Source organism: Lissotriton helveticus, chromosome 7 (genome assembly GCF_964261635.1).
Source record: "Lissotriton helveticus chromosome 7, aLisHel1.1, whole genome shotgun sequence".
In the NCBI taxonomy this organism is placed as follows: Eukaryota; Metazoa; Chordata; class Amphibia; order Caudata; family Salamandridae; genus Lissotriton; species Lissotriton helveticus.
Window position 1 is genome coordinate 844,902,703 of NC_136068.1, and position 26,615 is coordinate 844,929,317.

At 46.9% G+C, this 26,615-nt stretch overlaps 1 protein-coding gene across 2 annotated transcripts in view; it reads left to right on the forward strand.

Annotated features, from left to right (window-relative positions):
* The window catches only part of FBXW11 (F-box and WD repeat domain containing 11), a 544,060-nt gene that overhangs the window by 430,495 nt on the left and 86,950 nt on the right, over window positions 1-26,615 (forward strand). For both annotated transcript variants that reach the window (XM_078653355.1, XM_078653354.1), the window contains one exon: window positions 23,279-23,357. In XM_078653355.1, coding sequence (XP_078509481.1) covers window positions 23,279-23,357 — 79 coding nt within the window. The remainder of the gene's footprint in view (window positions 1-23,278; window positions 23,358-26,615) is intronic.

Here is a 26,615-nt window from a genome sequence, read left to right on the forward strand (position 1 = left end):
AAACCCCTCTCCGGATCAGAGGTAGTCGCCATATACATGTGTGTGTGTGAGGTAGCGGCTTAAGTGGGGAGCAGCTGAGCACTTGTGATGGCAGGTGTGCTCTGAAAGGGCTACTGAGCGCTGCCACAGAGCCCACACTGCACAGCAACACCTACCTGGAGCTGCATCCACAATTTGATATATTTTTTTTGTTATTTTAAAGTGAGTGATAAAGGCTGTTATTTTTATCACAGGTAAGGGAGCCACCGACATACGGTGTTATATTGACATCCATTACTTGTTAGTGCTGCTTAGAGATTTCACTCTTTTGTTTTATTTCGACATCAATTTTTCATATTGTTAGGCTTAATCACATCTGCACAGTCAGCACCAATGACTGGAACGTTGTCCTACGCTGCAGGTAGCAATGACTGCAAGGCGGAGCTGTGCTTCATGTACCGATGACTGCAAGGCGGACCTCAGCTTCATGTACCAATTACTGCAAGGCAGACCTGGTCTGCATGTACCAATGGCTGCAAGGCAGACCTGGTATGCATGTACCAATGGCTGCATGGAGGACGTGAGCTGCATGTAGCAACGACTGCAAGGCGGACCTGGTCTGCATGTACCAATGGCTGCAAGGAGGACCTCCTCTCCATGTTCCAATTGCTTCAAGGCGGAACTGAGCTGCATTGTACAAATGGCTGCAAGGCAGAACTGGTCTGCATGTACCAATGACTTCAAAGGAGACCTGGTCTGCATGTACCAGTGGCTGCAAGGAGGACCTCAGCTCCATGTACCAATTGCTTCAAGGTGGATCTGAGCTGCATTGTACCAATGGCTGCAAGGCAGACCTGGTCTGCATGTACCAGTGGCTGCAAGGAGGACCTCAGCTCCATGTACCATGGGCTGCAAGGCGGACCTCAGCTCCATGTACCAATGGCTGCAAGGCGGACCTCAGCTCCATGTACCAATGGCTGCAAGGCGGACCTCCGCTCCATGTACCAATGACTGCAAGGTGGACCTCAGCTCCATGTACCAATGACTGCAAGGCTGATCTGAGCTGCATGTGCCAATGACTGAAAGCGGACCCGAGCTGCATGTGCCAATGACTGAAAGTGGACCTGAGCTTTATACACCAATGACTGCGAGGCGGACCTGAACTGCATGCACCAATGACTGCAAGGCAGACCTGAGCTGCATGCACCAATGACTGCAAGGCGGACCTGCACTGCATGTACCAATGACTGCAAGACAGACCTGCACTGCATGCAATAATGACTGCGAGGCGGACCTGAGCTGCATGTACCAATGACTGCAAGGCGGACCTGGTCTGCATGTACCAATGGTTGCAAGGAGGACCTCGGCTCAATGTACCAATGGCTGCAAGGCGGATCTCAGCTCCATGTACCAATGACTGCAAAGTGGATCTGAGCTGCATGTACCAATGACTGAAAGTGGACCTGAGCTGCGTGCACCAAAGACTGAAAGCGGACCTGAGCTGCGTGTAGCAATGACTGCAAGCAGACCTGCACTGCATGCACCAATGACTGCGAGGCGGACTTGAGCTGCATGCACCAATGACTGCAAGGCAGACCTTAGCTGCATGTACCAATGACTGCAAGCAGACCTGGTCTGCATGTACCAATGACTGCAAGGCGGACGTGAGCTGCATGCACCAATGACTGCAAGGCAGACCTGCACTGCATGCATCAATGACTGCATGGAGTACTTGAGCTTCGTGTACCAATGACTGCAAGGCAGACCTGGTCTGCATGTACCAATGGCTGTATGGAGGACCGGAGCTGCATGTACCAATGGTTGGAAGGAGGACCTCGGCTCAATGTACCAATGGCTGCAAGGCAGATCTCAGCTCCATGTACCAATGACTGCAAGGCGGATCTGAGCTGCATGTACCAATGACTGAAAGCGGACCTGAGCTGCATGTACCAATGACTGCAAAGCGGATCTCAGCTGCATGCACCAATGACTGAAAGTGGACCTGAGCTGCGTGCACCAATGACTGAAAGCGGACCTGAGCTGCGTGTAGCAATGACTGCAAGCAGACCTGCACTGCATACACCAATGACTGCAAGACAGACCTGCACTGCATGCACCCATGACTGCGAGGTGGACCTGAGCTGCATGTACCAATGACTGCAAGGAGGACCTGAGCTGCATGTACCAATGATTGCAAGACAGACCTGCACTGCATGTACTAATGACTGCAAGCAAACCTGGTCTGCATGTACCAATGACTGCAAGGCGGACCTGAGCTGCATGTACCAATGACTGCAAAGCAGACCTGCACTGCATGTACCAATGACTGCAAGACAGACCTGCACTGCATGCACCAATGACTGCGAGGCGAACTTGAGCTGCATGTACCAGTGACTGCAAGAAGGACATGAGCTGCATGCACCAATGACTGCAAGGCAGACCTGCACTGCATGCACCAATAATTGCAAGGAGGACCTGGTCTGCATGTACCAATGGCTGCAAGGCAGACCTGGTATGCATGTACCAGTGGCTGCATGGAGGATGTGAGCTGCATGTAGCAACGACTGCAAGGCGGACCTGGTCTGCATGTACCAATGGCTGCAAGGAGGACCTCCTCTCCATGTTCCAATTGCTTCAAGGCGGAACTGAGCTGCATTGTACAATTGGCTGCAAGGCAGAACTGGTCTGCATGTACCAATGACTTCAAAGGAGACCTGGTCTGCATGTACCAGTGGCTGCAAGGAGGACCTCAGCTCCATGTACCAATTGCTTCAAGGTGGATCTGAGCTGCATTGTACCAATGGCTGCAAGGCAGACCTGGTCTGCATGTACCAGTGGCTGCAAGGAGGACCTCAGCTCCATGTACCATGGGCTGCAAGGCGGACCTCAGCTCCATGTACCAATGACTGCAAGGCGGACCTCCGCTCCATGTACCAATGACTGCAAGGTGGACCTCAGCTCCATGTACCAATGACTGCAAGGCTGAGCTGCATGTACCAATGACTGAAAGCAGACCTGAGCTGCATGTACCAATGACTGCAAGCAGACCTGAGCTGCGTGTACCAATGACTGCAAGCAGACCTGGTCTGCATGTACCAATGACTGCAAGGCGGATCTGAGCTTTATACACCAATGACTGCGAGGCGGACCTGAACTGCATGCACCAATGACTGCAAGGCAGACCTGAGCTGCATGCACCAATGACTGCAAGGCGGACCTGAACTGCATGTACCAATGACTGCAAGGCGGACCTGAACTGCATGTACCAATGACTGCAAGACAGACCTGCACTGCATGCAATAATGACTGCGAGGCGGACCTGAGCTGCATGTACCAATGACTGCAAGGCGGACCTGGTCTGCATGTACCAATGGCTGCAAGGAGGACCTCCTCTCCATGTTCCAATTGCTTCAAGGCGGAACTGAGCTGCATTGTACAATTGGCTGCAAGGCAGAACTGGTCTGCATGTACCAATGACTTCAAAGGAGACCTGGTCTGCATGTACCAGTGGCTGCAAGGAGGACCTCAGCTCCATGTACCAATTGCTTCAAGGTGGATCTGAGCTGCATTGTACCAATGGCTGCAAGGCAGACCTGGTCTGCATGTACCAGTGGCTGCAAGGAGGACCTCAGCTCCATGTACCATGGGCTGCAAGGCGGACCTCAGCTCCATGTACCAATGACTGCAAGGCGGACCTCCGCTCCATGTACCAATGACTGCAAGGTGGACCTCAGCTCCATGTACCAATGACTGCAAGGCTGAGCTGCATGTACCAATGACTGAAAGCAGACCTGAGCTGCATGTACCAATGACTGCAAGCAGACCTGAGCTGCGTGTACCAATGACTGCAAGCAGACCTGGTCTGCATGTACCAATGACTGCAAGGCGGATCTGAGCTTTATACACCAATGACTGCGAGGCGGACCTGAACTGCATGCACCAATGACTGCAAGGCAGACCTGAGCTGCATGCACCAATGACTGCAAGGCGGACCTGAACTGCATGTACCAATGACTGCAAGACAGACCTGCACTGCATGCAATAATGACTGCGAGGCGGACCTGAGCTGCATGTACCAATGACTGCAAGGCGGACCTGGTCTGCATGTACCAATGGTTGCAAGGAGGACCTCGGCTCAATGTACCAATGGCTGCAAGGCGGATCTCAGCTCCATGTACCAATGACTGCAAAGCGGATCTGAGCTGCATGTACCAATGACTGAAAGTGGACCTGAGCTGCGTGCACCAAAGACTGAAAGCGGACCTGAGCTGCGTGTAGCAATGACTGCAAGCAGACCTGCACTGCACTGCATGCACCAATGACTGCGAGGCGGACTTGAGCTGCATGCACCAATGACTGCAAGGCAGACCTTAGCTGCATGTACCAATGACTGCAAGCAGACCTGGTCTGCATGTACCAATGACTGCAAGGCGGACGTGAGCTGCATGCACCAATGACTGCAAGGCAGACCTGCGCTGCATGCATCAATGACTGCATGGAGTACTTGAGCTTCGTGTACCAATGACTGCAAGGCAGACCTGGTCTGCATGTACCAATGGCTGTATGGAGGACCGGAGCTGCATGTACCAATGGTTGCTAGGAGGACCTCGGCTCAATGTACCAATGGCTGCAAGGCAGATCTCAGCTCCATGTACCAATGACTGCAAGGCGGATCTGAGCTGCATGTACCAATGACTGAAAGCGGACCTGAGCTGCATGTACCAATGACTGCAAAGCGGATCTCAGCTGCATGCACCAATGACTGAAAGTGGACCTGAGCTGCGTGCACCAATGACTGAAAGCGGACCTGAGCTGCGTGTAGCAATGACTGCAAGCAGACCTGCACTGCATACACCAATGACTGCAAGACAGACCTGCACTGCATGCACCCATGACTGCGAGGTGGACCGGAGCTGCATGTACCAATGACTGCAAGGAGGACCTGAGCTGCATGTACCAATGATTGCAAGACAGACATGCACTGCATGTACTAATGACTGCAAGCAGACCTGGTCTGCATGTACCAATGACTGCAAGGCGGACCTGAGCTGCATGTACCAATGACTGCAAAGCAGACCTGCACTGCATGTACCAATGACTGCAAGACAGACCTGCACTGCATGCACCAATGACTGCGAGGCGAACCTGAGCTGCATGTACCAGTGACTGCAAGAAGGACATGAGCTGCATGCACCAATGACTGCAAGGCAGACCTGCACTGCATGCACCAATAATTGCAAGGAGGACCTGGTCTGCATGTACCAATGGCTGCAAGGCAGACCTGGTATGCATGTACCAATGGCTGCATGGAGGATGTGAGCTGCATGTAGCAACGACTGCAAGGCGGACCTGGTCTGCATGTACCAATGGCTGCAAGGAGGACCTCAGCTCCATGTACCAATGACTGCAAAGCGGATCTGAGCTGCATGTACCAATGACTGAAAGTGGACCTGAGGTGCGTGCACCAAAGACTGAAAGCGGACCTGAGCTGCGTGTAGCAATGACTGCAAGCAGACCTGCACTGCACTGCATGCACCAATGACTGCGAGGCGGACTTGAGCTGCATGCACCAATGACTGCAAGGCAGACCGTAGCTGCATGTACCAATGACTGCAAGCAGACCTGGTCTGCATGTACCAATGACTGCAAGGCGGACGTGAGCTGCATGCACCAATGACTGCAAGGCAGACCTGCGCTGCATGCATCAATGACTGCATGGAGTACTTGAGCTTCGTGTACCAATGACTGCAAGGCAGACCTGGTCTGCATGTACCAATGGCTGTATGGAGGACCGGAGCTGCATGTACCAATGGTTGCAAGGAGGACCTCGGCTCCATGTACCAATGACTGCAAGGCGGATCTGAGCTGCATGTACCAATGACTGAAAGCGGACCTGAGCTGCATGTACCAATGACTGCAAAGCGGATCTCAGCTGCATGCACCAATGACTGAAAGTGGACCTGAGCTGCGTGCACCAATGACTGAAAGCGGACCTGAGCTGCGTGTAGCAATGACTGCAAGCAGACCTGCACTGCATACACCAATGACTGCAAGACAGACCTGCACTGCATGCACCCATGACTGCGAGGTGGACCTGAGCTGCATGTACCAATGACTGCAAGGAGGACCTGAGCTGCATGTACCAATGATTGCAAGACAGACCTGCACTGCATGTACTAATGACTGCAAGCAGACCTGGTCTGCATGTTCCAATGACTGCAAGGCGGACCTGAGCTGCATGTACCAATGACTGCAAAGCAGACTTGCACTGCATGTACCAATGACTGCAAGACAGACCTGTACTGCATGCACCAATGACTGCGAGGCGAACCTGAGCTGCATGTACCAGTGACTGCAAGAAGGACATGAGCTGCATGCACCAATGACTGCAAGGCAGACCTGCACTGCATGCACCAATGACTGCAAGGAGGACCTGAGCTGCATGTACCAATGACTGCAAGGAGGACCTTAGCTGCATGTACCAATGACTGCAAGACAGACCTGCACTGCATGTACTCATGACTCAAGGCATAACTGGTCTGCATGTACCAATGACTGCAAGGAGGATCTGAACTGCATGTACCAATGACTGCAAGGTAGACCTGGTCTGCATGTACCAATGACTGCAAGGTAGACCTGGTCTGCATGTACCAAAGACTGCAAGGCGGACCTGAGTTGTGAGTTCCACCTTGGAAAAACACACTTGGAACAAGCAAAAAGTAGCAAATAAATGTTTGATTGGCTATGTAATGGCCAGGATACCATGGTTTAACTTCTGGGTCCCCAGGGGCACTAAGTTGGATCTTGGGCAAGTCTCCTGAAATCTCGCTTTATGTGATTAACTGCAGCTCAGAGCAAATGAAAAGCATGAAATAAAAATCAGGGCAATGAAAACATACTTTCAGGTTTTAGTGGCAGGGACAGTTTTTATGGCGCACAAAAGCATGACTTGTGACCTAATCTGTCTGTACCAGCCCTCACCAGTTACTAACCTGGAGATCACTACAACCACATGCATGAACGGCAATATTTGGTTTTTTTTGTGTAGTAAACAATGTTTCTCTAGCTTGACTCATACACAGATGATTGTACAGGGCAAGCAACAACAGAACAAGCTTCACTCGTACACAGATGAATGTACAGGGCAGGCAACAACAGAACAAACTTCACTCGTACACAGATGAATGTACAGGGCAGGCAACAATAGTACAAGCTTCACTCCCACAGAACATATAGGGCAGGCAACCACAATACAAGCGTCACTCGTACACAGATGAACGTACAGGGCAGGCAACAGCACAAGCTTCACTCGTACACAGGCCACTCTCAGCGCGACCCAGAAGTCAGGCAACCTTGCCTGGGACCTGGGCGGGGCATGGAATGTGCGGCCCCAAGTGTCCGGGGCTCCCGTGAGCTGAGGGGGCCCCGTGTGTTGCAGCCTGCGTGTAGGAGAAGCTATGCGGGAGCCCACCCCGCAGAGGGAAGTCCGGCGGGGGTGACCCTGCCTTCGTGAATGCCGCATTGTGCGGCCGGAGCACGATTTCAGGCGGGGCTCCTGTGAGCAAGACGGAGCCCTGTGTGTTGGTGCGCCAATAACCGGGTGAAGAGGCGAGTTCCCTCTGCCAACGAGGAGACCAGCCGGGGAGCAGCACAGAGTCCCCACCAGAGCCGGTCAGTGGGGTTCAGCGGGCGTCATGCTGTACATGCCCACCGGCTGGCTGAAATACATGCAGCAGACCAAGGGCGCCGCGCTTGGACAGGACATGTGCACGCGTATGGTGCTAGCAGGAGTTATGATAACGACGCGAGCTGTACGCGTGCACATCTCCTGTCTGTTAAGCTTCGGCACAGATAGTCGATGTGCACGTGTACGACTTCCGTCGTTATTACAACTCCTGCTCGCACCATACATGTGCACATCTCCTGTCCAGGACTTGCCATACGCGTCCACATGTCCTGTTCCACTTCGCAAAGCAAGTCAGCAACAATAGATCTCGCCTAGGCGGTCAGCGCATGGCGCTGCATCGCTAGGCGAGACCTAACAAGGAGCAACCATGGCCTTTTTTGGAAATATCCCTCTTAATGAAAATTGCAAGTTGCAACATGGAAAAACCCTAACACTTTTACAAAGCATTATTGTGTGGATGTTCAGTCAAGACAACAAGCTTTTGTTAGAGAAACAGTCCTTCAAACATTTAAAACAATCACACCATCTCATGACTAAAGCCACCGCATGGAGGAGTACTGCTTTACGATCTATTCATAGCGTGTAGGGCTGCAGATTCACATGCACACTTCCCGCAGTTATTAGATGGTGCCAAAATAACTACCAATGCAGTATGTTCAACAGTGAACACTTACTAAGCAGACTATATCCTCACACCGTACATAGCAAGTGGAAAACAATATGTTCGAGGCATATGAGCTGCAGATTACACACCGTATATAGATCGCCACCTAGTGTTGGGCCGGATGTTTGCAGTTTGTTGTTGTCCTGAAAAGTTCTTTGGAAGTCACGAGATAGGTGACTCCTCCTTTGGACCACATTGCGCATGGGCATCGGCTCCATCCTCAGATTGTTTTTTCCCACAATTGGGCTCTGATGGGTTTCCTACGGTCTGGTTTGGAACCGAATTTCCTTCGGTGCGCAATCCTCACCCAGTTCGACGGTATTGTTTCGATCGCGCTCCACATCGACGAGATTCTTCACCACTTCGAAGTCTTCGATTCCGGTCGTCGACGAAGGCCTTTGGGCTTACCTAGTCCTTACTCTCTGGCTCATGGAAAGGAAGCCATTCAAGAAGCGTCCTCCGTGTGGGTCGAAGTTTCCCCACACCGATCTACATGAGGTGTGCAAACTTTGCCTCTCACCGGAGCACGAGGCCAAAGACTGTTCGGCTTGTGCCTCTTTCCGCTCCAAGAATCCGATTCGGGACCGACTAGCTCGACGAACAATGGCTCGCTCGTCAGCTTCGATCCCCGACGACATCTTTGAAGAGGGCGTTGACGTGCCAGAACCCCAGCACGCCAAAGAAAGGGCTAGCTCCTCTGATGCCGAAGACTCAGAGGTCGAGGACATCACTCCAGCTCAACGGGTCGTAAGTAAGACCGTCGACCACAACCCTTCCTCGACACCCTCAAAAAAGGCTTCAGTCACACCCATACCTTCTGGCCCGGGTGCACACCGAGAGACTGCTTCCCACGCCCCGCCTTCGGGCCTGGCAAAGAAGCCTACTAAGCCTTCAGGCGGCTTGGGCTAGAGTCAGCCTATTCCTAGTGCCGATCCTATACCGACACCGAAGAAGAAGCCATCTTCCTCAACCACGCCGACCTCTGCTCCGACACCAAAGTACACGGCGCCGAAGACTGGCAGCGGCTCATCGATGCCGAAACCGCACTCGGAGCAGAGTAAAAAAACGCCCAAAGGCCCCGATTCACACGCTTCGGAGCCGAAGAAACACCCGGAACCGGAAAAACATATTCCGGTAAAAGACATTTCAAAAGGTCACACTTCTAAGCCAAAAGACCCTGGACCAGCTACCGACTCCGTGCCGAAAAAAACTCCGGAATCGAAAACTTTGACACCAAAGGATCTGCACTGTACAGAAGAACTTTTTACATCCGATCCTAATCAAAACACTCTTGTAAAGGATCCTAAGACTGGCCAGCAAGCTCTTAGCTCCAAGAAGAGACCACTAGAGGCGCCAGCACCTCCTCCTCCAAAGAAGAGACATTGCAACCTCTCCATTAAGGGTCCCTTCTCCACCACCTCCCCATACTGTTCCTCCTACATCTTCTCCACCACATCATTCACCTACATCATCCACTAATCCAGATGATGTGGATACAGACTCTGATGACACAGGTGGGGGTGCACATGACCCAACAAGGACCAATAGTCCCCCTCAATCACCTAATCCATGGGATGATTAGAACACCCCTGATGTGCCTTACGTCCCACAAGACGATGTATATCCTTCTAGACCTTCCCCACCAGAGGACACTATAGGTTTTAACTTACTAGTCCAGAGAGCTGCCCAGTACCATGGGTTGACTTGCACACTGATACTGTGGAGGAAGATTTCCTATTAGACACTTTTGATAACACACAAAGGTCTACTGCCATCTTGCCAATGCTTAAGGGTGTCATCAAGCACTCAGAGGTTTTTAAAGATCCTGTCAGGGCTATGGTCCTCAACCCTCGCATTGAGAAAAAATATAAAGCTGCCCCTACAGACCAGTTTACATTAGAGGTCCAGGACCACTAGATTCTTTAGTAGTGTCTAATGCACGTAAACGTGCTAATTCACAAACATCATGTGAGGCCTCACCACCAGATAAAGAATCTAAGCTCCTTGACGCCCCCGGGAAACGAACAGCGTCACAGGCATCTAACATTTGGCGCATTGCCAATACCCAGGCGTTGTTGGCAAGATATGACGGGCACATTATGATGAACTGGAGTACATAATACAGAATCTACCAGACAAATATAAAAATAGGGCCAATGAACTCATACAAGAAGGTAAAAATATTACTAATACTTCCTTCCATTAGTTGTGCCCTAGATGCTGCAGATACTGCCTCAAGGGCATCAATACCAGTACCCTTTTGCGGAGACATGCCTGACTACGTATTTCAGGTTTTAAACCTGAGGTACAAAATTCCATCTTCAATCAACCATTAGATGACACATTTATTTGGCCCTAATGTCGATGTGTCTTTAGAGAAAATGCGAAAAGACACAGACACAGCAATATCTATGGGAGCCTTGCAGCAGCAAGCTCCCAGACGTTCTTTTCCTCGCTCATCATATAGAGGCAACACAAGAGGCTACTCCTCCGAAAGCCCCTCCACTACCTACAAAACCCCTAGCCAATACACACACACTAAGGGCTACCAGAGAGGGGGTTACAGGGGTAACAACAACAACAGGCAGAGGCAAAACCCCCGCTCTGCCTCCACCCCTTCCCAATGACTTTCCTCCCCTCCCCCCGAACATTCCACTCCTGTGGGGGAAGACTACAGCAATTCCTTCCTGCCTGGACCTACATCACAGCAGACAGGTGGGTGCGACAAATTATTCAGTCAGGTTACTGTCTAGAACTAACATCTACCCCCCAAACATACCACCCAAACAGCGTCCAATGTCACAAGAACATCTATCATTGTTAAAGCAAGAAGTAATATCTCTGCTAGAAAAAAGTGCAATAGAACCAGTTCCTCTGCACCAACAAAACAAAGGGGTTTACTCCCTATATTTTCTCATCCCAAAGAAGGACGGCTCTCTAAGGCCTATTCTGGACCTCAGACCGCTAAACATATACATACAGTCAGACCATTTTCACATGGTCACACTCCAACAAGTCCTTCCTCTCCTGTTACAAAACGGCTTCCTTGCTACTCTAGATCTCAAGGACGCATACTTCCACATTCCCATTCACAGGGCTCACGGGAAGTATCTCAGATTTGTAATAGACGGGCAGCACTATCCATTCAAAGTACCCCCATTTGGAGTCACAACAGCACCAAGAGTATTCACCAAGTGCCTAGCAGTAGTGGCAGCACATTTACGAAGACAGCACATCCATGTCTTTCCGAGTCTCGACGACTGGCTCATAAAAGCCAGCTCATACAACCATTGTGTGGAACACACTCATGCCACGGTCCAACTGCTCCACAACTTGGGGTTCACAATAAACACCAAGTCTCATCTGCAACCATCCAAAGTACAACAGTATCTCGGTGCAACAATAAACACCTCAACAGAGCTAGCTTATCCCACTCCAGTAAGGATAGACAAAGTTTCAGCCACAACACTCCCTTCCAGCACGAGTGTTCATGCAACTCATAGGGATGATGGCCTCTTGCATTTTCATAGTGCCCCATGCAAGACTTCAAATGCGTCCTCAACAAGAGTGCCTATCACGTCAATGGAACCAGGGTCAAGGTCAATTAACAGACCTAGTGTTGGTAGACGGTCGGACTCATCGCTCTCTGCAGTGGTGGAACACCAAAAACCTTTCCAAGGGACGACCGTTCCTAGAGCCAGTTCCTCAGATAAGCTTGACAGCTGACGCATCGCTCTCCGGCTGGGGGGCCCACCTACTGCAACACACCATGCAAGGCAGGTGGACACCGCAACAAAAGCTACTCCACATCAATTATCTGGAGTTACTATCTATATTTCTAGGACTAAAAGCTTTCCAAAAGCAAGTATCGAACAAAGCTGTATTAGTCCGCACGGACAACATGACAGCTATGTTTTACATACAGAAACCAGGCGGAACACACTCCCTGCACCTCTCTCAACTAGCACAGGAAATATGGAGGTGGGCTATACCTCAAAACATATTCCTCCTAGCCCAGCATGTTCCGGGAGTACAAAATACTATAGCGGATCTGTTAAGTCGTCAAACGCAACAGACCCACGAGTGGGAACTTCATATGCAAGTTCTTCAACCATTCTTTCAAATGTGGGGACAACCTCAAATAGACCTATTTGCCACCCACGAAAACGCAAAATGCCCAAGCTTCGCCGACAGCTATCCACACCCACTGTCAAAAGGCAATGCGATATGGATGAATTGGTCAAACAGATTTGCGTATGCTTTTCCACCTCTTCTACTCATGCCACTATTAGTTCGCAAACTACAGTAGCATTCTCTGACCCTCATCCTAGTTGCTCCAACATGGGCCAGACAACCGTGGTACACCTCGCTGCTACAACTGTCTGTAGTACTGCACCAAAAACTGCACCTGTTTCCACATCTCTTAACACAGAACCGTAGAGAGATCAGACACCCGTACCCAGCTCAGCTCAACCTTGCGATCTGGCTCCTGAAGTCCTACGTTTGGATATCTGAACCTTCCTCCAGACTGCATGAATGTCATTAAAGAAGGTAGACCTCCAACCACTAGGGCATGTTACGCGGCCAAGTGGAAACGATTTGTGATATATTGTCACAAAAACAATATTGATCCCCTAAATGCGTCTATTCAACACATCATAGGATACTTACTGCATCTCCAATGATGTAACTTAGCCTATGCGTCTATTAGACTACATCATGCTGCTATTGCAGCATTTCTGCAAAACAGACAACATCTATCTCTGTTCAGAGTGCCTGCCATTAAAGCCTTTATGGAAGGCCTTAAAAGAATATCTCCTCCCACTGTACCACCTTCGCCTGGGTGGAATTTAAATGTTGTTCTCACACGGTTAGTGGGACCTCCCTTTGAACCTTTACACAGATGTGAATTACAATTGTTAACATGGAAAGTTGCTTTCCTAGTAGCTATTACTTCTCTGCGGAGAGTTCGTGAACTACAAGCACTAACCATCTAAGAAAACTTCTTGCAAATGCATCAAAATAAGGTAGTTCTACATACTAATCCAAAATTCCTGCCCAAGGTCATTTCTCCATTCCATCTCAATCAATCTGTGGAACTGCCCCATTTCTTCTCGCAACCACAGTCAGTAGCAGAAAGAACTCTTCACACATTAATGTCAAAAGAGTATTGCTATACTACATAGAAAGGACACAACCTTTTCGTAAGACAAAACAACTTTTTGTGTCTTTCTCACCATCACACAAGGGTAATCCCATTTCAAAATCTGGGATAGCTAGATGGATTGTCAAATGCATACAGATTTGTAACCACAAAGCTAAACGTACGTTATCTGTTCCTCCTAAAGCCCACTCTACAAGAAAAATAGGGGCTTCAATGGCATTTTTAGGGAACATTCCCCTAGATGACATCTGCAGAGCAGCTACATGGTTACACCGCACACATTCACAAAACACTATTGTGTAGATGTGCAAACAAAACAACAAGCTAATGTGGGCCAGGCTGTTCTCAAAAAATTATTCCAAACTTCTGCAACAGATGGGGGTGGTCACTGCTAAGAGTGGGCACTGCTATACAATCTATGCATAGTGTGCAATCTGCAACTCATATGCCTCGAACGGAAAATGCTACTTACCAGTATGCATCTGTTCTTGGCATGTAGAGCTGCAGAGTTGCACACGCCCTCCCGCCTCCCCGGCTACCCTTGTCTGTTCCAGTATTATCTTAATTAGATCCAAATTACATGGGCATCCTTCCTTTTCTTGCAAAGCTCCATCATTTCCCTAATGGCGAAAAACAATCTGGGGATGGAGCCGATGCCCATGCGCAATGTGGTCCTAAGGAGGAGTCACCTATCTTGTGACTTCCAAACAACTTTTCAGGACAACAACAAACTGCAAACATCTGGGCCCAACACTAGGTGACAATCTATGCATAGTGTGCAACTCTGCAGCTCTACATGCCAAGAACAGATGCATACTGGTAAGTAGCATTTTCCTTAAACTGATACTCCGATTTTAGAGTGAACTTGTTTTCCCCTTCACCGCGACTAAAAGTTTGTTTTCGTGGAGAAACTCTGAAAAATACTAACGTGAGAGAATGCAGGTTGAAAGGGCATCCCTTCATAGAAATGGAAAAGTTTACTTTTTATCTCTGGTCGCTTATCGAGAGAGAGAGAGAGAGAGAGAGAGAGAGCGAGAGAGAGAGAGAGGCCACAAATTCTCTTCATGATGAGTTCTGAGTACGCCTATATCCTCTGTACCAGTGAGCCAGACGTTTGGTTTTCGTTTGCCCCCCACTAAATGCAGTCAATATGCCAACACTACAATCTTGTTTTTTTGTAGATCCATGGGGTGAAGAGTGTGGGCCACAAATGTCAGTGTGTACAGAATTAAGTCTGCACCTGCATACCTACTAAATCAAAATAGTGGCTTATTACTCTGTGCACCCACGAAAAACCTGCAGAACCCCAGAATTTTCTGCTTGAATCTTTCTTTCCAACTCTCCCAGCGGAATTTCCCATCCAGCTCTACTTATTAGCTATTGTCTGGAGTCATTTTTCATGAAACTTAATCCTATTTCAAAGACCATCCATCACTTGGAGAAGTCTTTTAGCTCCACCCTCTTTCAAAGATGCATCATTTAAGTTTTTGCTGATCTCCCGGTATAACCGCTGTCTTTTGTTTTAATCCGGATCGTAGGCTGCTTGCCCTAAAGTGCCTCATATAGCAAAACCACAAGCTGTTCATCGTATTTCAAACTCCATATTCATTTATCCCATATCTACTTTGCTCTGACCACCACATCATCTGGTCTCGGCACAGGATTTATTGTGGCTTTCCTGATAAAGGCGCTCTGTACACCGAAACTCACGTAGATAATATGAAGATTCATTTTCAAACATTTAGCCACTTCAATATATAATTTTTTGATCTATTGTGTTTTTGATTTTTCTCCTTTGTCTCTTGTATTTTTTGTATTATAACCAGTGTATTCTATGATTGATTGTTTCATATTATTATGTATAGGAGATATGCACATGACTGTTGTATGTCTTCACTTTTGTTTACTCTGTAGGTCATATTGTCTTATACATATGTTTCATAGAAATATCGCACAACCTACAATGGTCATTTTAAGCAAATTTGTATGAATAAAATTAATTTTTATTGAATTTGATTGTACACTGAGTCTATAACAATGTGTTTGTATAACTAGGTCTCACATATTATATAGACCCATAGTTGCCAATGGATTTATTTATAATAAGAACCCCAGAAGAAAATCAGTTTCCTATCGGCAGCTCCTTTTTACGAGAGTGTTATGAAAATAGCGATAATGCGTCGAGAAGCTTTCAATTTGTACCAACGGGAATTGAATGTTGAAGTCAGACATACTTCGCATTGTAGCCTTGTACAGTCTTCTCTTTTCGACGTTGGTTGAGGTTTACCTCGGATGCATGTAGGATTTCATTATAGAACGCACTCAAATCTACTGCTGTCCGAACTGTAACGTGAAATATGCTTGCGCTGACCAACATGGGGTCTGCAAGTTCTCTCCCCAGAGAACGCAGAGAGATCATGTGAAGCCCTACTTACCTTCTGCTGCAAAAAGACCCTCCGAAACCAGAGAGGGGGAAGGAGGGTACATCAAAATATGAGAATTGTATACATAAGTGTCTTTGGAGGCAGATTCCACCTTCAGCAAGTGTTCGATTGAGATCTGGTGGTGTGTCCAAAGCAAAATCTTCAGAAATGTATTTGATCTTGTTTTGAAAATGATAGCACATATCCTGTGTCTGCGTAATAGTTAGGTTGGAAATGGGGGTCGATGGACTGTTGGCTGAATTCTCAAGTTTCTATTTTGTGTAAAGTAGTTTGTTTGCCTTGTAAATTGCTGTTTAATATTTTAGTATGGCTATTCTGTAAAATGTTATCTCAATCCGCATACTCTTTTCTGCAAATGGTTTCTAGTCTCCTGTATGCTTGCTTGAGAATTCTCAAACAGTGTACTGGGGACATTGTTACTTTATTCTTTGTTTAACCAGCTGTACCCGGTCACTCTCTTCCAATGCCATTTAAGCACATATTAAATCTTGTAGCAGCCACTTCAACACACTCTATCATAAAAGGCTCATTCTCTAAAACTCAGTTCAAATGTTGTTGATTTATGCTTAACCATTTTCATGAACCCTCTTCTACATTGGTAAGTCTAGCCGAGATTTTTAATTTATTGAGAGGTAGTTTAAAAGCAATAGCACTATGGCCAGACCACAAAATTGGAAGTGGGACATCTAGCTTTATTAAATTGTGATTGCTAAAAAACACATCCATGGTATGTACCACTTTGTGTGGAAAAATCCACAAGTTCAGTGAAACCAAAAGCATTCAGTGTATCTATTAAGGCAGTAGTGTCTGGATTTTCCACTAATTCAATATAAAAATTAAAGTTCCCTGACATGGTTACATTGATGTACAGAGAAGGGCTTTGGCAAGGTATTCTTCTGCATATAAATCTGCTAATCATTGCTCTAGAAGCAGCCTCTGGAGGCTTGCCTATTCTACTAAGGCTGCTACCACTGCGTTAACATGTCCGGTGTTTGCCCTTGTCATCTGTCAGGATGTGACGTAGGCGTCCGTACTCATGTTCACAAAGTATTACTACTTTGATAGTCCGACAGGATAGATATTTTGCCTGTTTGAACCTGCAGTACTTTTTGGTATGAGCCTTTCCACAATCTTGTGAGGTATTTCTTTGGTGAGTGTTGTAAAGCTGAGAAACCTGCAGGTAGAAGTATTATCGGCAGAACAAGTTACATACCTTCTGTAACACTGTCTTTGCACGCAATACACTGTGTGAGACCGTTGGTCAACACCGGGTCCTCAATCCTCAGGGTGCCTATGCCCTTTCAGTTGTCAGACTTCAACTTCAGAGAATGTCAACGTGTTGAAGGTTATTAAACAGACGCCTTTCAGTAAATGCCCTTCATGTCATGCTAAGTATCCTTGGGCCGACCACTATAGCATCTGCAATGTTTGTCCATCTCCAAACCGTAAGGAAGATTAGTGTGTGGTCTGTCTCCCCTCCTAATGTAAAAATACCTTTAATTATCAAGACAGTCGCTGTGCCCACATCAGGATGTGGAGACAGCCAGTCGAAGGAGCTCTGGCCATCTTCGAGGAACCAGAACCTCTCGGCGCCGAGGAGGAAGACATTGGGTCTTCACGCTTCCCACCTCTCCAACATAGGCCCGTAGTCAACTCAAGTGCCCCTGAGGCCAATGAAGAGTAGGAAGAAAGAGCTCTATCTACTTCAGTCAGTACTGCCCCTGCACAAAGATCACACCCAGTCTCGTGAGTGTAAAACCTATTGTAAGCCTCATAAGAGAATAAAACTGGCCACCTTTAGGTCCTCTGCCACCTTAGGGATCCAGAAGACACCTAGTAAAGACATAGGAGCTGAGGCAGGATCCAACAAAGGGTGTCTTGTCTGAAGAGTGCTTTCTGCACTGAAAAGCATTGACAACCTTCGAAGTTGAAGGCACTGTTGACATCTGCACTTCCTTAGGTGCCAAAGCCAACATCAATGCCAAGACCCCTTTCCAAACCTGGGTTCAACGACTTCCAGAGACCAATTCTCAAGAAGTTGTAGGAGGAGCTGGAGGAGAGACAAAAGTGCATCTTTATTCACTTGTCGCACTGGAACCTTCACCTTCAAAAACTGCTAAGCCTTTACCATGGAAAAGGGAGCTTGCCTTCAATTAGAAACCTTTTCCAGACATCCTATTGGAGCCCTTAACTCTCAAAAGGCTCAGAGGCATGGCTATAACTACTCGTCCTTTCACATCCCCTCTCACTTACTCCCGCCCCCGTCCTACTGCCTTCCAAAGTCTCCACGTTCTTATTAATATAAAGGTTTATAACACCCCTACATACACATATGAAGCCCCATTCTACCCTACACTTGAAGAAGACCAATGGGAAGGCTGATATCAATCCAGTGGGGGATCTAGACTTAAAACATATTCCTGTACAGAGCTGAGTCGATGGAAAAACTCATCCAACATCTCCCAGATAAATTCAAGAAAGGGGGAGGAAATGGTGGCAATGGGGAAAAACATCTCTAACACCACTATACCCTGTACTCTTGACGCTGCTGACACAGCAATAATGTGAAGTCAGTTGGTATCCTGAAGACCCCCAACTAGCAGGGGTTCCTTTCTTGAGCATCAGTACAGAACAGGGATCGAACCCACCTCCCCTGATCAAACCTTCATATCATAAACGGCATTAATCACACCACTACCAGGGCGGTAGGGGCTACGGGCACAGAGCATACATGGGTAGCAACTCGAATGGGGGTAGGGGCGCCTTCCTTAAAGAACCCTCCACCTGCAAACATTGACTTCCCCTGATCACCCAACATGTGTTTGGGGGGAAATTGAACTATTTCCTTCAAGTAGGAGGAAATGACTTCAGACCAGTGAATTCTCATAATCATTTGGCATAGGTATTACCTAGAACTTCATTCAGCCTCACCAAACCTCCCAACCCAGGCATTGGGGGTTTACTGCCTATATTCCTTCATCCTCAAAAAGGATGACTCTCAGGCCAATCCTCTATCTTGGACCCCTCGACAGTGACATCCTCCTGAAACATTGCCACATGACAACTCTACAAGATGTCATCCCTCTGCTCCAGCACGCCTATATTATGATGGCGCTAGACCTTATAGGACACCTACGTAACTAGATAGCATCCACAATCCTCATCAGTGCTACCACCGCTTTCTGTTAAGTGGTCATCACTACCATTTCAAAGTGTTACCCTTCAGGGTCAGCTCAGCCCCAATGGTCTTCACAAAAAGAAAAGTCTAATTGTGATAGCCGCCGACCTCAGGCACACGTCTTCCCCTCTCTACATGATTGGCTGACCAAGAGGGCAGGCTTCAAATCCTAGCCCACACCCAAGCTGCTATTTCCCTCCTCCAAAACCTTGCGATTCACCCTAAACGCAACCAAGTTCCATCTTCGACCCCTCCAAATGCAACCTTTTCTAATGTTCATTCTAAATGCTGCACCCAACAAAGCGTACGCAAATGAACACAATGTGCTTTAATTCCCGCAGCTACTGCCTCTTGTTCAGCCAAAACATGAACTCACAGAACAGTAATTCGCCACCTGGGCATTCTGGCCTCTTTTAAAACCATAGTTCCCCATGCCAAGCGCCATATGTGTCAGTTACAAGAGTGCCTCTCGACATAGAGGTCACAGGCTGGTAAGGTCAAGTGCCTATTACACTCTGAAGTGGTGGAACAGATTCATCCTGTTGGGAGGCAGGCCCTTTATAGACTCTATTCAGCAAGTGGCCATTACCACAGACTACTCCCTCTCAAGTTGGAAATGGATCTCCTCCACATGACAATTCAGAGCCTGTGGTCACCTCACCCCTGCATCAGTTACATGGAGATTCTAGCCATTCATCTACCTATCAGTGCCTTTTTTCATGACATCCAGGACATCCTTATGAAAACGGACCACATGACCACCATGTACTACTTAAAAAACAGAGTGGCACCCATTCTGTGCATCTCTTAGAATAAGCACAGTGAATATAGCATTGAGTGATACACATTTAATACACCTGCTAGCAGAGTACTTTCCAGGAGTGTACAACAGTTTTGCTGTTCTGCTCAGCAGGATGCATCAACAAGGCCACGAGTGGGAACTCCACCCACAAGTACCATTCTTGTACTTCCATCGCTGAGGCTTTCCACTAATCGACCTGTTTGCGGCTAACGAAAATGCCAAAAATGTGCCTTTATATTTCCGCACCCACAATTATGGGCAATGCTCTATGGATAAACTAGACTGGTATATTTGCCTAAATTCTTGTCTTCTCTCCCACTCCTCTCTAGGTGGTGAGGAAGTTCTGGCAGACACAGAATCAAGGCAGAATCAGATCCCCATATGTCAGGCAGCTCAACTTAGCAATTCGGCCCATGAGGTCTTAGTTTTATTTTCGCATTCTACCACAGGAATGCTGGGATGTCATCAAAAAAGCTTGCAGTCCTACATTGTGCACTTGCTATGCCACAAAGTAGAAAAGGTTTGTCACTGTTGTATTCCAAAATACAGAAATGCTGTCTGCTACCTACTTCACCTTTGGAAAGCAGTGATTAGCCTTCACACCTAGCTGCTGTTGCCGTTTATCTGCAGAATAAGGAATGTTCCTCGCTGGTTCAAATGCCTATCATTAAATTTTTATGGAACATCTTAAGAGTTATTCCACACAAAGTTCCTTCCACCTGCTCCTGTTTGGAATCTTAATGTAGTTCTTAAGAGACTAATGGGACCTCCTTTCAAACCATTGTACCCCGACTGCCCTTTACACTTCGTCACTTGGAAGGTGGCTTTCTTTGCATCCATGTAGAAATAGTAACCTGACTACCCTTTAATTCTACGTCTGCTAATACATCTCACTAATAAACATATGTACAGCTCAGAATGACTTTGTCTTCTTTTTTTTATCCTTTATTTTTTCAACACGATTATGCGAAATACTCGCTATCTTTTGTATGTAGGGCATTTGTACAACCCTTAAATCTAGCAATACATCCTAAATGTTTTAAACGTAGGTATCCTGAGGAATAGAAATATTATTTGTATATAAAATATCACCTGACTCATCCTCTACCACGCACACATTATCCCTCTTCATCTACAAAGGCTTTCTTATATTCATAGCAGAAAAGGGTATTTGTATTGGCGCTTATATATATCCATATAATTCAGACATAAACTTTAATCATTTGAGGATTACATTTTTCTATTTTCCTTTTTAGACATGATACAACTTAGTTCTTCACGTTCTTTTACTGTGGCTTATTACAGTAGTATCAACGTGCTTTTCAGCATGAAACTCCTTCATCAGGACCGCCACATTTTCAGAGATCTCATTTTTTTATCCATATATCCTGTGAAAACATAATACAAAGCTGCTGAGCCGCACAAACCAATACCAATAATTTGAAATGAATCAGAAATGATTAAAAAAGGGAAAAAACTGAAACAAAACTGCACTAAAAAATAGAAGCATAATCCCCTGCATGGAATAACCATAAGAGGATAGAAGATCCCCAGTGGACTCTATGAATATAGTCTATATAGTGACTTGTGTTTTACCTCAAGAATACCCAATATCAAGAAAAACATATGATGAATCATGAAATGTTATCTGTATGCCTGCCGACAGAAGATGCAAGCTGTTACTCGAAGGTTTTGGAATGTAAAAAGCTTGTTTATTAGTTTCAATTTGTTTAAAAGGGTTATTGCCAAGACTAAAATGTAGATGTGATCTGTAGGACATGTCAAGCAAAAGAGAAAACATAATCTCAATGTTGAGTGAAGGCAGTCTTAGTCTCAGAAGTAAATAACTACTTTGAGAACTACTCAACCTGCTTTCTTACTTAAAGGTTCATGAAGAGGAAAAGACAGTAGCGTATAATCTGAGGTGGAATACCTAGTATTTGTGGGCTGTAAAGACTCCTCTGAAAGTCATTGAAAAAAGAAATATAAACCTTATGCTTATCAGCATGAAACTTTGCCACTTAACAGTATTTTCACAAAATGCTATTCCTGCATTGCGATACATGAGTAATCGTGAGCGAACTACAAGCGCTCCCAATCCTGGAGCAATACATTGAAATCCACAAGGACAAGGTTGTACTAAGAAGAAACCCACAGTTTCTACAGATGTTGGTAACGCAGTTACACGCTAACCAACACATCCAACTACTGCCTGCCTTCCAAGGACTTAAATCGCAGGCCGCGAGATCACTACATACCCTGGACTTGCAAAGAGCACTCCTGTACTGGAGACAAAAGGGAACCAACGCTTGCGTTTCTATACCAGGGCAACCGAGAGTAACCTAGTATCGAAGGAGACAATTACATAATCGATTGTAGGGACAATACAAACCTGCTACGCAAGGGTAGGGAAGGCTTTGCTCTCGTACCCCAGAGTGCACTCAGCAAGGGAGAAGGCCACAACACCAGCATTCCTAGCAAATATACCATCTGCATCATCTACATGTTTGCGGACATGGTCATCCACGCGCACCTTCACAAAATACTACTTTGTAGCCATCAGGATACGTAAGGAAGCGCAAGTGCGACTCTCTGTATGATACTACAGCGCCTGTTTGCAAACCTAAGCACATTTCAACTGTCCTCCCCAAGGACAGAAATACCTCTACATAATCATTGCACGGCGTGTGAATCCAGAAAAGGATTAAAACTGCAAAACGACCTACCAGTAGGAGTATTTTTGTGGCTTGTAGAGATTTCTGGATATACATACAAACCCCTTGTCTCCCTGGAAATGAGGGGCACAAACGGGCAGAGTGTACACCACTTCAATGAGGAGGAAGATTCACTTTCCAAGGTCGCCAGGGAGAAAAAAGAATCTGAAGATGGCGACCACGTACAGGAACCTCAAGTGGTCGTAGCTGATATCAGAAGGGATGGACATACCCCCTAATCGTGGCCTACAGCGCAAACGTTAAAGCTAGTAAGACAAGACACTATTCTGGACCCAACCACTACATGTTGGAATAGATGCACAGAATTGTGAATCAAGAAATTTCTTCAAGCTGCAAAACTACTCCTACTGAAGTAACCGTTTTGTTTCAAACATCCAGACTGAACATTAGATGTAGGAGTATTCAGAGAAGGTGAATCTACAGCACTACATGCTATGAATAGATGGTTTCCTATGTAGATTATAGCCATGCATATTCATGAGGGGGCAACATAAGCTTTATAGGTTGCTAATGTAAACATAGAAGTAGTTATTAGTTCTGAACCTATGCTTTGGAGTGTAAAAAGTACGTAAACTGCTTGATTAATGAATGAAAGAAATTAAACCACTGTTTTTACATTTTACAGAAAAATCAAAGTATGGGATTTGCAGGCAGCTCTGGATCCACGGGCCCCTGCAAGCACACTGTGTTTGCGTACATTAGTGGTATGTGAACTAACTTTTTTTTACTTTAAATGACTCAAGTAATGCTGATGTTGAGTGGTTTAAATTGGTGTGTTATTCAAACTGATTTTCTAGTGGAAGTAGTTGTTGTAGAAAAAAAATCAAATCAAATGTTAAATGAACGTTCATTCAATTTACAAATAATGCATTCTAGGCTATTGTTGCCTTATTGGATCTTAAAGTGTTTAATTTCACTCGTGTGTATGAATATGTATTTATTTTACAAGTGTGAAAAGAAAATCCAAGAAAAGCTGTAACAGATATTTAGAGAAATGTTTTATTTGGTTTGCATGTAAACAATCTAAAAAGTGTATTAAGGTTAAACGTTTCATTAACCATGGACTCCAGTCTATAGCTTTGTGGACTAATAATGATTCTGTGACTTAGCGTGCCATAGTAGTCACTTTTAATTTGACTTTTACTGTCCTTACCCTTTTTCAGAACTATCATTTTGCAGGCTCCGAACAGCACATTTTATTTTAACTCAGTGGAGTTTTAAAAAAACTGAGACTGCGCGAACAAGCGGAAATAGGTACCTTGTGCTGCAAGCACTGTGATTTAGCACCTGGGAGTTGTTTTGTGCTGGAAAATCAGCGTGAACAGCTCCATGCAGTGCGCCAGACGGTAGGTAGATTTTCTACTCGAGTGGCAGCTTAATGGTCGTAACTGCTTGTTTTGGAGGAATCTCGCGGGTGACCTCTTAGCGACTGCAAATCGCGCTAAGGCAGGGGCCTTCAAACAGGCCCAACCCCCAAGGGTCAGCGCCAGACTGGCCAAAAGCAGCAATGTGCTGATAACAGTGCTTTCAGTTGAAAAATTGAGTGGCAGTAAGGCGCTCTGTAGTCCGCCTCACTAATCTTTTTTGTCATTTATATGCTGTCTGGGAGAAGGTGTCAAAAGGGAAGGGACTCTGCCGAGCTGGAGCTCGCCAAAGAAGCTCAGGGGCTAGGGATCACGCCTGTGTGAATATCCCTGTTTATGTCCCACATCCACCCTGCTACACGACATCCCCCCCCATTAAGAAACTGGTCTGCAACGCAACAATACATCTTACACCCCTGCAAAGAAGATAACTTGGCAAGAAACTTACCTGAAGTCCTTTCTGCGACGACGATGCTCTCCGGATAATGCCTCTGACTGGAGTGGGGAGCGGAGCCTCCCGAGTCTTGGCTGAAGTTGATGCTGAGTCCTGTTGCTGCTGGGTGAGTCTCTATCTTGCCTCTCACCGCATCCAAGCTCACATTGTTGTGATGATGATCTTCGGGGCGAAGTAAGGAGCACTCCCCCCTGCCGAGATCATGGGGGCGTTGCTGGCCCTAAGGTCCGATCCGCCCTACGCCATTACTTGTTCCCACAGCACTGGGGAAACCGAGTGCCCGAGCCCTTGTTGGGGCTGCCCTAGAAGCCCTGCTGCCGACGAAGTTACTGCCTGACGCCACACTGCCAGTTATTGCCCGTGACTCCTGAGGGGCTGTGAGAGTGACCACTGCCGGCTGGGATTCTCGAGCCCCGCGCTGGTCTTTTGAGCTGTAGGGTCCGATCCGGCCTGCTACGTTGCTTCGTGCCTCTGCATTGCTGGAGCTTAGGGCCCTGGCCCCTGAGGGGCTGCCTGATGAACCCTGCATCCGCTGGTGATTCCGACCGTAGCTTAGTCTGGTGCGGCTGGCTGCGTCGCGTCTCAGCCCTGGTGAGTGATCATTCCTGCCCCAGGCCGCTCAGCCGTGTTGATTCCCTGCCGGGGGGTGATCTCCTGTCCCTGAGGAGAATCGCAGGGTGGCGGATCAGATTGTTGTTCTGGCCTCGACCAAGTGCTTGCTCGCACGCTGCACCCCAGCCGGTGACCCCGCTGAGGGGAGGCCTTTCCTTCCTCCCATCCCTTCCTTGCACAGTGATCCTCTTCTGTTTCTTTGCCAATATGCTGCGAGGAGCTGCTGAACTGGATGGATGATCTGTAGGCCGCTGGCTCCCTACTGCCTCGATCGGCTGCTCTTGCCTTCCTGCCGGGACGTAGGCAGCTTAACCTGGGGCGAGACACTGGGGGAACGGCTGGGACTACAGGGGCGATTTCCAAGCCCATTGTTCCCTGTTCCCCTCCCATCACCGTCTCTCTTCCGGCCCATAAGGGGTGTTTGCCCCCCGCCCCCTCCGCAAATGCCTTGTCCCTTGCTCTGTGATCACAGGCTCATTGTTGTTTTTCCCTGACTGAAAAACGATTTCTTTACCTTTTTCACAGCAAAAAAAAAACATGTTACCTAAATGTAATAGATACAAACTCAGAAAAATTTGATTAAAAAATCATTACAAATCCAGGCATTTTCTATACTTGACAGTAGATTTTAAAACTTCAAGTACATGGAGAATACTGTCACTGTGTTATAGTTGTAAATGCAACATAGCTGGTCTGATCTGACAAAAATCGAGTTTTATTAAAAGTGACACCAGATAGCATTTACGGGGATGTTCATAAAATCTACATAAAAATATAAAATGCAGCTTGTCCTGCGGAGACTTTCCGTCGCAGCCACAGGGAGCTGCAACTTTACTAAAAGTAGCAGTTCTTGGCCTAACAAGCAAATTATGAAATAGATTCAGCCGAAATCTGGTAAGTAAAAGTTTTTCATGTGATGTCAGAGTGCCCATTAAATAAGGCTCAATAGATGCAGATGTTTTTAACATGACATATTTTCTGACACTCGGTTTCTGAATCTGTGGCTTCCCTCTGAATCTTTCTTTCCATGAGAAAGGACAATTTTATTGCCTCCGGGTCCCTCTTAGTAATACAGTCGGGTGTTTCAAACAACTCACTATGCCCTAATCTGAGGAAGCTTGTCTTCAGATATTTCAACCATGGAATAGCGACTGCATTATCCTGAGACAGACAATCTTTTACAATTAAGTGCGTAAGAGGGATATCAGGATTTAACCATATATTTAACCAGCAGGTCAGTGGGCGTAAGGAGAAAATGTCACTAACATATTGTGTCCCCAGTTCTTCATGGACAGCTAAATTAGATGTGCCCGGGGGGACACACAGAAGACGTTTTAAAAACGAATTCTCTACGATCTGGAGTTGCTCTCCCTCAACATACCCCCAAATTTCACTGCCATATACTGCTGTAGCCACTGATTTGGCATTATATAATTGCAGCATAGCACCAGTGGGTTTTTTCCCCAGTTTGGATGCAAAATTGAATATCGATGCGTTCACCCTAGCAACGTCCCCTTTCTTTTTAAGAACAT